Genomic DNA, 12,878 nt, shown 5'->3' with positions numbered 1-12,878 from the left:
TTTATACACGTAAAATATTCTATGTTTTGGCTCAGAAGTGTTAAGTTTCATTCATACATTTCTTTTCTTTGTTCCAGTGTTTGAGAAAGTTGATATAACCAGCTACTGCAAAGATCTCGTTAAAATTCTTGACCAAGCAGAGAAGATGGAGGAAAAACTCACCCCTTTGAAATTAATTGATGCCTGGCTGGGAAAAGGACCTTCAAAGCTGCGTGTAGCTAGTGTTGCTCCCCCAAAATTGAAAAGACAGGAAATGGAAAGAGTTATTGTTCACCTTTTGCTCGAATCTTATCTCAGGTAAATTCGCATATTTTGGGAATATACAAGCAGATTTTGAAATGGTCTGTGCAACTATGAATTTAATATCAAATAAGTATTTCATAGCTAAATTTTAGACAATTTGTGCAGCGTATGGAGGGGAACTATATCATTATACATAATCCACGTGTAAATAAAAGGTAAGGTTTTGTGTCTGGTTCTGACTTTCAAATTAAATGACATCTGTTTAAGGGGTTCACAATCAACATGACCCACAGTGACTGGCAAGTAAAAAGTAAAATAAGGATTGGAATCATTTTCTCCTAAGAATGATCTGCAGACGCTTTAAATTCAGATCGCGAGGGTCTAAATTTCCTCAAGTGTGGTGGCTTCCGGTGGAACTGGAACCTCCTATGTAAAGGAGAATGCAGCGTATCCCTTTGCAGCTGATTGCTTCACTCACCTCTGCGTGCTATAGCTACCTTTTATAACTTTGCTGACTCACAAGGAAAGTGCAGAGCAGAGAGGGAATGCATGCCTGCCCTTTCATTGCATACACAATGGTGGACGCACAGAAAAACGTACATAAGTGTGGGAGAAGAAGCCAGAGGCACAGAAGAGAAGTAAGAATGGAAGCACCCATTAGAAACAGCACTTATGCATGGGGTACCCAGGAATGAGACAGCTCAAATTATTTGATAGTTGACAAGTGAAAGGTACTCGAATGACAAAGTTGTTGACATTATTAAATTGTTTGGGTGCAGAAGTTTTGAGAGTTTTTAGGGTGTTCCCAGATTAACCATAGCCAGAAGGGAAGTATGGTTGTTTATACACTATTATGGAAGAAAAGTAAATAAAAAAATATTTTTTTCTCAAGAGGACAGAAAGTGTCTACGACTGTGGATGAATAGGCTGCAATTATTTGTGAATTCCATATTGACAAGGATAATGTGTCGAAACCAAGTGATAAGCAAGGGAAACCGCAGACAGGCCTGATAGGTTCTCTGGCTGGTGACTCCTGGGTTGGCCTAATTGCCCTGATATACCAACAAACGACAGTCCTAGTCCTTCGGACAACAAGGTACAGCACGGGGGAACAAGTACCAATTCAGACCACCGTCGTGCAAAGAACTCCTAAGTCCACTATAGTAAACCACAAGGCAGTGGCACTAAGCTACAAAGGGGATATACAGCATAAGGAAATAACAAGTGGTCTGTTTTTAACAGAACCAACAGATACAACAAACCAACGGCATTTGGAAACACACATAACAAAGCAAGAGTCATTGGCCCTAGTATTTCATCCAATATACGTTTCCCGGGTCCCCCAGGATATACTAAATCATGGTAACATCCTAAAATGGATGAAAGCCATTCCAAACCTCGCTGAGATAAGATCAACGGAACTCATATCTATAGAGTTTAAACGCACCAATAATCCCCAAAGCCCAGAGGCCACAAAAACAACATGGAGCTCTAGTAGAATTGCAAAAACAATCCTGGCAGCACTTTTCAAAACTGGGGCATTGAAATATCCCCATTTCAAATTCCAGCTTACCCAGCCCCATTACTAACTAATGAAAACATCGGACAAAAAGCGCACCAAATACCTTTAAATTGTGTCCTTAAAGGTGTCCGTGGGAAATCTCGTCAAAGGAGTCTCGACAACTATTGGGAACAACAAGAATCAACAGCACGGCCACCTGTCATAACAAATCAGGGATGTAACAAGGAAGCAATAACATGTACCAGAACCAGATGCATAGAGCCGGATTGACCCGATCCACAAAACAGAATCGAAGGTAGACCAAAAAAGCCCCTCCTTAGTGCCTGTTCCTGGAACATAAACGGTCTAGCAACCAAAATAGACGACCCAGACTTCATAAACTACGTCACGGCCTATGATATAATCCTTCTGCAGGAAACCTGGCTCACGGCTCCGATACAAATTGAGGGATATATGTGCTTGGCCACATCTGCTACAAGGACTGGTAGATTTGACCATATTTCTGGGGGGTGGCTACCTATGTCTCAACCACAAGCATATCGGCAGCAACTTTGATGGGCCCTAAATCAAATGTATCAATAGCAGTTAAAATGTTTATTTTTATTGAGGATGAAAAAACGGAGGTGACCCTGTTTAACTCATATATTCATCCCAAAAGGAAAATAAAAGACGCAACAGAACTTGTCAACCAAGTGTCAAATACTGCTATGGAGTTGGAAAACCCGCTGCTAATTTTGACAGGGGACTTGAATCAATACCTCATAGGCTCGGCCCAGGGAGAAGAGGCAGCGGCACAAACAGGAATTTACAACATTCCCTAACAGCATGCCCTACAGCACAGGAAGAAGAAATGCCGCAACAACCAATTACTAGAAGATCTGGAACACTTAAATCCCCGAGCACTAAATGGAAGATTCCCGGATGATATTTCCCCAGTTGATTCGCACTACTCTGCAACAACTAGCTCAATTTTGGACTATACGTTTGCAAGTCTTGGCCTTTTCCAATATATAGGCGGATATAGAATGGGGGACAAAGGAGACAGCGATCACCGTCCCCAAGAATTCCATATAACAGCCAAGCCAGCAAGAACAATCAGGCCTGACGTAACTCTGGGGACTATTAACACCTCAAATCTCAGGAGAATCAAATGCACAATAAATAATTCAACTACTATAGCCAAAGCCGCAATTCAACTTTTCAATCAGTTAGCTGACAGCCTAGAAAACACAATAGAAATCTGGGAAAAATTCACTGATACGCTAATAGAACAATATGCAGACACCACTGGCAAAAAACAGAAGGCACGGAAAATATGGAAAAAGAACAACATCCTGAAAGGACATCGAGTACAGATTAAGATTCTCAAAAAAAGAATACATTTAGCTCTCCTTAACCTAAGAGGATCCCCTGGGAATGCCATCGTGCGAGTGACCTTGAAAGAGCACAGGTCGAAATTAAAAAGACTGAAATGGCACATCACCAGAGAATCGGCGAATGATCACTGGGCAAAATTGCAAAGCGATAAAAAAAGCAAAAACATCAGTCGCTTTTGAAAAACAGTCAAAGGGATCATCCGCCCATATCACTCGGGAATTGGGTCAAATATTCCGGAATCAACCTGGGTGAAATACCTCTCAAATCATTTTAACAACTATACTGAATGCCAAGGACAACAACAGGCCAGTACTCAAATGCCACAAGAACAAGCTAGACAAAGTCCAATTGAGAAGAGTGATCAGAAATCTCCATCCAACAATAACAGATCACTGGCCCACACTAATCAATAAACAGATCTCAAAAGGGAGGAACGAAGGGCCCCCGGGACCAAATGGAATACCTCCTGCGCTATATAAGGCAAAGAGTGAAGACTGGGCGGAAATTTTTCACTCCTTATTCACGGCTGTTAGGTCGTTGAACATAATACCAGAATCCTGGAACGGGTCAATAATAGCACCAATCCATAAAAAAGGGGACAAATCTGATCCCAACAACTACTACCTAATAGCACTGATAGAAAACAAGGCAAAATACTTTGCAGGTACTATACTTGAAGATCTTACAACCTGGGCTGAGGCGAGTTCTATTATACCATGGAATCAGACTGGGTTTCGCAAATCGACCAGTACAACTACCAACATCCTCACAATGTCCCTAATAATCGATGCAGCTAAAGTCTCTAAGCTACCTCTTCACCTATGCTATATTGACTTTAGTGCTGCTTTTGATAATGTGGAGAGAGGCAGACTGTGGGGGAAACTGGCACAATGGGGCATACCACAGCCCACCCTAAACATGTTGAAGCTCCTACACACAAATACTTGGGTGCAGGTTAAACTTGGAGGTGGCACCCATGTTTCTATGAAAATTCCCACAAAAAAAGGCTTGAAACAGGGTTGCGTGCTTTCACCAACCCTGTTTAACCTGTACATGGCCGATCTGCCAAAAGCACTTGACGCTTGCAACTCACACTCACCGAGGATAGGCGGGAAAACACTGACCAATCTTATGTACGCCGATGACGTAGTTCTGCTTAGTCATACTTATGTCGGCCTACAGCATTTACCGACGGCAATGCAGAACTACGCCACAGATAACAATTTAAGAGTAAACCTGCAAAAGACACGGCCTATGTCAATATATAACAACAAAAAGAAACGCCAGAGGAACTGGTTCCTCGGTAATACAAAAATTGAGTATGCTGACGAATACAAGTACCTAGGAGTCACATTTGACAATGGATGGTCGTTTAATTTCCAGATGGAGGAAGCGAGAAGAAAGGCTCTATTAATGGCGCCAACAATGAAAAACCTCGCTAACAAATTGACGGGCCGATCTTGACCCCACTACTAAAGGTAGTTCAGGCCAAATTACTTCCCTGAATTGCATATGGCAGCGAAGCTATGCGGGGCAGAGATGCAAAGGAATTGGACAACATACAGTTCAAAGCCTACAGACAAATGTTCTTCCTTCCAAACTACACTTCTCCAGCACAAATAAGGCTGGAGTTTGGGCTCCTACGACAAGACCTTGCAAGGCATGGGGTATACATCATCTGCTGGTTTAAGATTAGAAGCGCCCCCACTCACATGCTTAATCATCTGCTGTGGCATGATTTACAGCATAGGGAGAACTCCCTAGCCAGAGACTATCTCCAGTCAGCCTTGGAACACACCAAACTCAAGGGGCTATTGGACGCCCAAATTGGCTATCATAACTTCAAAAAACTGGTCTGGAAGGCTATTAAACAAATCTCATTGGTGGAAGACAAGGCAACCTTTTCAAACAGAGCTCATGCATGGATGACCCTTAACACATATAAAGCATTTGCTCCCCAAACATATTTCAATCAGGGATACCCCAAGGCAACAAAAATTCGTTTTATGAGTCATAGATTGCGAATTCTGCCTTGTGCTCAGCACCTTCCACCATGGCAAAAGCCATCGGCACAAGTCAGTTGCAAACTGTGCAACGCAAAGCAAGGCAATATACTGCACCCAATCTGCCTATGCAAAGAAATGCTTCAAGCACGGTGCAAACTTCTAAAAAAAACTGTTTAATCTGAAGGGCATTCGCACTAGGAGGCAAGCTTTGTTAGCCTGTCTAAATCCAGAAAACACCCATTTAAACTGCCGACAAGTAAAATTCCTAATGATAGTCGACCAAAAACTGCTCAAAAACGCGAAAGACAAACCAGGATCTGCCAATGCATGCCACCTATCTGATGGGAACACGATCCAACAATGACCATTCTTACGGACTCAACACTGGAACAATGCTTGCAATATGCAAATACATCTTGAACTATACCCCGATTAAGAACTGGTTTGTGGCTGATCTGTTATAACACTAAGCCACTGAGGGCTACCTTTAAGAACACAAAATAATCTTGAGTTTTACTGTACAGAATCTTTTTTATAAGGGCTTTTAACTGCAGGATATTTTGCACAAACTTAGAATACACTGCTTAATGTTGAAAATGTGAACGGGTTTTAGAGCTGCTTTGAGACGTTTTTATATTTTACATTTTAAAGTACTTGATTTGGTTTTATCGTATGCAATGGTTTTAATTAACTATGCAAATAAAATAAACTTAACTTAAGTGATAAGGAAGACATGTCACTCCAACATGCAGGAAAGTTTACAGTTAGAGACTGTGAGAAAGTAGATTATTGGTTGGGGTGGATAGTAGTCCACCACACAGAATACTAGCACGATTCTTGTTTGGGCCAGTAAAGGTTTCACTAATTTAAACCTGATCTCAGCCTCTGGTAGCTATAGCAAAGAACAGATCGGCATAACTTAAGAAAATGTGTAAAGCATTTGGAAGTGCCAGAACCGTTGAAAGTGCAACAATCATCCAATCCCAATTAATAAAATGAGAGAATAATGTAAAGAACAAAATGACACCTGAACGACAAAAATATAGTAAGGGGAACCGTAAATATGAATTTTTAAAGCGTTAAGCGCCAGCAGCGGCCATATGGTTGTGCTTGACAGCTACCTAGGTTCGATTTTCGAGTACGGGTCAGATACAGAAACCAACCAGGTTCACCCTGGTCGGACGTTTTTGCTTCTCACTTTGAAATGGAAGTCATAAATTCTCAGCTGGACAAGGCAGCAGGCTGTGGTCGAGAATGACTCCACAAGGCCAGGTATTCGTTGGACAAGTTTCCGGTGAAGCCATTGACTTTTGGCAGAAAAGATCTGAGCGTTTGAAACTCATGTCAGTTACTATTCAGATACTTTTGGCACCTTTGCCCAGTGAAGATTTCTACGTTCGGAGTCAGTCACTTTTTTGGAGCTCTGATTCCTCCATGGGGCATGGCTGAAAGCTGTTGCTAAACAGAGCTCCACAAGCCTCTTGACAACATCCAACTGCTATGAATTTGTTGCTGCCGAAAAGATCCAAATGGGAGCAACCTGAACCTTTGTCCCAGTGGCAGTGCATCTTTTTGTGATTGTCCTGGTCTTCCACAGGTCTTAAAAGCTAAAAAGTTTCCAAGTTCCAGGTTTCTTAAGATGTTAGGGGGAGTACACTTTGACACAACTAAGGATCACCAGGACCTCCGGAACAGCTCTTGAAGGTCAGGAAGAGCTCAAGCAGAAGCCACCCACGGGTTCCAGGACAGGTCCAGTCCTGAAGCTGGGCTCTTCAGGATAAGGGGTTCTGGCTGCTGGTCACCCTTGGAATCCACTTTTTTGCCCTCAGCACAAGCGGGAGCAGGTCTAGCCTCTCCGGTCTCCATACAGGTCATAAGAGCAGGGGCAGTCCTTCTGTCTACCACAGGTCCAGTGATGTTCCGAGGAAGGTGGCCAGGGGTGCCATATTTATGCCTGGCACTAGCCTGTGGGTGGGAGCGACTCCTGCCTAGCCCTAATCATTAAGGAGAAAGCTCCCAGGGGTAACCTTACCCACTTTTGCAGAAGGTCCTGTGTGCCCTACTGCAAACAATCCCACAGGCCCTCTCGCCCTAATTCTTCCTGCCAGACCTTTTCCTCCACTATGCAGAGCTCCTGTGCCCACCATAGAGGTGTGGCCAGGCAAATAAGCAACCCATCCTCTGTCGTCACTCAAAACCCGTTCTGGGGGCAGCGCCTCACCAACTGGAGTTGGTGCCTGGCTGACTAGGAGGGGACAAAGGCGGGGGCAGTCGCAGGTACTAGCTACATCTGCCTGTGACAAGCTAGGCCTTTTTGAAGTTAATTTGATTCCTGGGCACTGCCCAGATGGTCGTCCTATCCGAGGAACAGGACACCTGCCAACACCCAAGGTCTTTATCTCCGCTCTAGGAGCAAGATTAGGTCTTATCAAAGGGGCTATTCACCTCCCGGGTGACACCTAAAAGGTAATGGGAATTAGTGTCTAGAAGTTCAATAAGGAACTTTGTAGCTGTTTCCTATGCCGAGATAACAGTTAATTTTAATATTATATCCCAAAGTTTTTTTCTATGGAACATCTAACCGCAACAGTGAAAATAGTTTTTGGGGCCATGTCACTGTATAAACATGTTTTACATACCCTACTTTTAAATAACATGCATTTAGGCCTACTTAGGGGGTGACCTATTTAAAAGGAGGGTTTGGGCTTGCCAAAAGGAGTTATTTTGATGGGCCTGCAGTCATCTTTTCCATTTTCTCTCTAGTGGTGACACAATGTGTGCTGCAGTCCGCTTGTGACATTCAATTTACAGCCCTGGGTATACTTTGTACCGTAAGCTTATGACTTACTGGTAGGTTAAATATACCAATTTGACCTACAGCCAATTTCTGCACGTTTTAGAGTTCAGAGCAAATGCAGAGCCTCTGTGTACAGAGTCAAAACGCCAGCAATAAAATCTAGCAGAAATTTGTCTGACCTCGCGAAAAGGGCCATTTTCCTACAGAGACCCTAAGTTACAGAAGACCTTTACTACAGTTGAAGGTATGAAGATGCGAGTGAATTATGTGAAAAGATAAATTACCCTAATGAACATGAGGAGGTCAGTGTGGTGAATACAGCTGATGAGAGGACAGATGCAAAAAGAACAAATGATGGACGGAATGCTGAACAATGCATTTACCCCCAGTCACGAAGATCTGGGTTTAATCCATCGTTCTTTTGCTCACCACGCCACCCCAGTTTGGGCCCATTGTCATGTAGTTTCCATAAACCTATATTAGATCTGCGTGTTTAGACAACATAGACAGTGGGATTGGTCTTGAGACTGATTCCAGACACCCCCACTGGGTATGGTCACCTGTATACCTAGCTAGCTCACAGTGCCACTGTAAACTTCTCTTACCAAGGAGAGAATAGTTCCGGGCAACTATCGAACATGACAACCCTGTCCCATCTGGGATCATGGAAACAGTACAGTACTTTTCGCTCAGTCACTCGTGCTCACTTTGTCTCAGAGAGATGCTCAGAAATAAACTATGGAGACATTTTCTATAAGCATTTATTGAACCAGCGTCATTCTAGTGTAAAATAGGTATGCTGAAACAACAATAAGACAGAAACAGATATAAATGATTATAAGCACCAACAGATTAAATGGTTGGTAGATTTCTACCCTAGTGCTAAAAACAACGAATATATGTAAACATATAAATACATGACAGTAACAATGCGTACTCCTACGACGCAACCCTAACTAGATGTACCTAAATGTACCTAGCATGTACGTAAGTGTAAGGTCAAGTATCCCGCTACTCTGAAGCACATCCCATTAACTGAAGTGAGAGTTTTTGGGACCCTGGCTTGGTCTCAAGATGGATACCCTGCGAGGGATGTCAGACCACTGCGAGATAGTGTCTGCATGCAGGAACCTTAGCGTCAGTGTGTCAGCATAGAAGTCTTTCTCCTCTGCCTGCCCTGGCAAAGATATGGAGGCGTACATATACCCAAAAGGTACCCTCAGGGGATTCTACCTTGCTGTGTCATGTCAGCCGAGGATGATGGAAGGCATGACCCTTATACATAGTTATGCTGAAGATGCAAATCCTGCTGTGATTCTGAGTATCTTCATGCACAGTTAATGAGGCTAGTTTTCTGGGAAAACCACACAACATATTATGCAGTGCCTAACGAGGTAAAAGGTCAATACCCAAACCCGTTATGTAGTTAATGGTACGGTAAATGTAGGTGAAGGGTCAGGATACTACTCAGGCCTATATTGGGGTACCTTATGAAACATAACACCGTCCATATGCAAATTAGTCTTGACTGCTCCTCATGGAAACAGTCCAGCCCGAGCTGCCAAGCCAGGTCCTCCCTGGACCGAAAACAAGCATTCTGGGACCGGTTTCGGTGTAATACCCTTCATCGGCCGGGCTAGCTTGAATCCAGTGGCGCAGTAACCATGGGACCCAAGTCTGGGTATACCCTTGCCACTTAGGGCGACAAAAGGAACAAATGATAGGCGGAATGTTGACCAATGCAAACATTCACCCCAGTCAAGGACAGATAGCATGCTAGAGTGTGTTGGAACACAAAGTAAGGGTTGCTAAAGGTTCCAGAGATGATGTACCACCAGGATGTTTCAAAGGAGTATATTTTAGATGTGGTAATGTGTGGCACATAGCAAATGAATGCAAAAGACATTTGGTGAACGTGTGCTTTAGTGGTGGATTTAGAGCAGAGGTGAGATCTGTGAATTGAGAATGTATATACTCTATGCAAATTCAATTGGATGTGAATATGATTTGCACTGTAGTTTTAATGTTGGGGGATCTAGGCAGGGATGCCATTACCGCTACTGAAGAGCATTTTGTAAGTTGTAGGGATGTGTGTGGATATATTTTGTCCGTTTCTGATGTGGATGTGGAGCATTCTGAGAAATAATTTGAGGGCATTAAAGATGAAGGTCCTACTCCAAATTGTGCCCGATCTATTAATAATGTTGTAGTGCCAACTATGGTGGATTCAGGAACACCATACACATTTCGAGTGAAAACACCAATTTAAGTTAGTGATAGTGTTGAGGCAGGGTAGTTTAGAACTTGTATTGCAAATATTAGAAAATAGTTCTATACAGAGTTTGAACTGTATCCTGAAGTTTTTTGCAGATAGTTTGGGAAAGATGTGTGGTAAAGGGGACAGAATCATGTTGTGCATAGGTACAAAACCAGTGGTGCATAAAGTGTGTAGAGTGATTATGGTTGCTGTGGCACAACTAAAGGAGTAAGTAGACAAATTGTTAGAATGTGGCGTGATCAAGCATGTGTACGCTTCGGAACGGTTGAGTTCAAATCGTCATTTCCCAAAATGTAAATTATTCATTATGAAAGAATGTGGATTTCTGAGATGTGATTGTTGCTATCTGGATGGGCAGGTTTCTTCTTCACATTATTAATGATATGTTGATGATGCTGGATAAGGAACCATATATTAGATTTGTCATCGCCATATCACCAAATAGAGTTGGAGGAGGATTCTCGATGCATCATTCAGTTGGGTGCATCCATTTTATGCAGATGCCATTTAATCTTGGATCTGCGCTGGCTGTCTTCCAATGGGTGATGGATAAGTTGTTCAATGGAGTTGAAGTAGGTCCATGTTTCCAAGGCTACGTAGCAGTGAGCTTCAAATCTGAAAATTAGATTGATGATTTGTTACATCTTTGTTTAGTTACTCTAAACGAAAGTGGTTTAACAGTTAAAAGCTCAAAGTGCACGATCGATGTAAGGTCAGTCACATATTTGAAGCATTTCATATCCAAGGAAGGAATTCAACCAACATATTGGTTTTGCTATAGTCAAGTCCCTGTCTTCCACAAAGAGACTAATAGCAGCAGATTCCTTACCTTTGAATTCCCAGGCGTCAGGCTGGATCCAGACACTTTTGCTGAGCAATACCCCTTGTGCACAGTGCTCCGTGGCTCCATTCGGCTCTGCGTGAAGTCGTCCGTGTTGTCAGCATCGGTTATGACGCTGCGGTGGCTAAATAAGCCACCCAGGTGCGTGAACATCAGTTCTTTTCTTTCTGCGCCAGTTAAGCACCGATCCGGAAAGAACTACACCTCTGCCACTTCTTGGCAGGATTTTTCTTGACTTTTTGCCAGTCTTTTCACATTGTGTGTGAGGGATGTCTTTGAGGAAAACCAGGTTCAAGCCTTGCGGTGCTCGTCAGCGCATGATGTCCGTAACCGATCCCCTTCTGATTTGTGTGTGGTGTCTCGAGCGTGACCACAACACAAAGTTGTGCTCCAGCTGCCGGGCCATGGCTCCTAAGACCTTGAGGGAGCGGGCGTTGAAGCTTCTCGCGTCCCAGCATTCAACACCATCATGCAAGACTCCATGGAGGTCCCGGTCCTGATCAAAGAAGAGGAGATTGCGGCTCTCAGAGCCCCATGCCCTCTTCCTGCCACTCCAGGTCCTCAGGAAACTTGGGGATGAGGCATAAGAAGTTGTAGAAGCGGACTTAGTCTTCGCCTCGACTAGCTTCTATCGTCTAGAGAGGTAAGGAGCACCGACGCTCTAGACTCGGTTCCGCGGACCCGGAGCCCGAGTCAACTCCATACCTTTCCGGGAGCCGGAGTGGCTCTCGCTTAAATTAAAGAGTTTTACAAGGCCATGCGCCATGTATTTGAGTGGACAACCCCGCTGGTGAGCCCTCTGGGTTGGAAGATCTGGGTCGACGCCCATCATGCCATCGCAACCTCCCCGGTGTCGGACACGAAGTCTGTGCCTACGGTGCCGCCGGTGCTCATCGGCGGAGCCAGCCTCATCCTTATACCCTATGACACTGGCATGCTCTCTCCGATGTGCTACGGAGGAGGTGACATCCTATGCCTTGGTGGTAAGGAGGGTAGCTAAGGTCCTTGGAGTTGAGCTGCCCTCAGTGCAGGTTAGGACTAATCTCCTGACTGAGGTGCTTCAACCAGGGGCTTCTACATCCGAACCCCTTTTGCCCTTCAACTAAGAACTAACGGACGTCCTTCTAGGCACATGGTCCAAGCCTAGCACAGGGGCTCCTGTGAATAGGGCGATTGCACGCCGCCATCGCCCGCTCTGGGTGATCCCAAGTTCCTTAGCTAACACCCCACTCCTGAAAGCTTGGTGGAGTAGGCCTCAACGTCTCAAGGCAATTTCCCTTCCGCCCCTCCGGATAGGGAATCCAAGATGTTGGATGCATTTGGAAAGAAGATGTTTTCTTCCTCCAGCCTCGCATTGAGGCCGGTGAATACCGTATGCTTATTGGGCCGTTTCTCCCATTCCCTCTGGGAGACAATTGCGCAAGTGCTGCCTCAGGTCCAGGGCTGTGCCCTCCCAAGTTAAAGATGGGAGAGATGCGTCAAAATTCACCACACGGTGTGGTTTAGTCACAATGTGTTGGGTAGATCACTTTCAACGACTGTTGCATTGAGACAACATGCCAAGCTCCTTACATCTGGCTTCTCAGGGGATGTCCAAGCCAATCTGATGGACATGCCCTCTGATGGAACCCGTTTTTTGGGGAAGAAGGCGGACTCAGCCCTGGTCAGGTTTAAGGACTCTTGAGCTATGGCCAGATCCTTGGGCCTCTCCTCCACTCCTCGTGGCCAGTCTTCCTTTTGCACCTTTCCTGGTAGCCGAAGGGGTATCCAGACGCATTAACCGTATACCAGCCACTGTCCCGCACAGACTGCCC

The 12,878-nt window shown here is 44.4% G+C and overlaps 1 protein-coding gene across 4 annotated transcripts in view; it reads left to right on the top strand.

Annotated features, from left to right (window-relative positions):
- Positions 1-12,878, top strand: part of RECQL (RecQ like helicase) — a 290,431-nt gene that overhangs the window by 245,189 nt on the left and 32,364 nt on the right. For all 4 annotated transcript variants that reach the window (XM_078674068.1, XM_078674065.1, XM_078674064.1 and 1 more), the window contains exon 13: positions 78-297. In XM_078674068.1, the coding sequence (XP_078530194.1) occupies positions 78-297 (220 nt within the window). The remainder of the gene's footprint in view (positions 1-77; positions 298-12,878) is intronic.

This window comes from Lissotriton helveticus, chromosome 1_1 (assembly GCF_964261635.1).
Source record: "Lissotriton helveticus chromosome 1_1, aLisHel1.1, whole genome shotgun sequence".
NCBI classification, from domain to species: Eukaryota; Metazoa; Chordata; class Amphibia; order Caudata; family Salamandridae; genus Lissotriton; species Lissotriton helveticus.
Note: the sequence above shows the minus strand (reverse complement) of the source record. Positions and strands in the feature narration are given on the sequence as shown.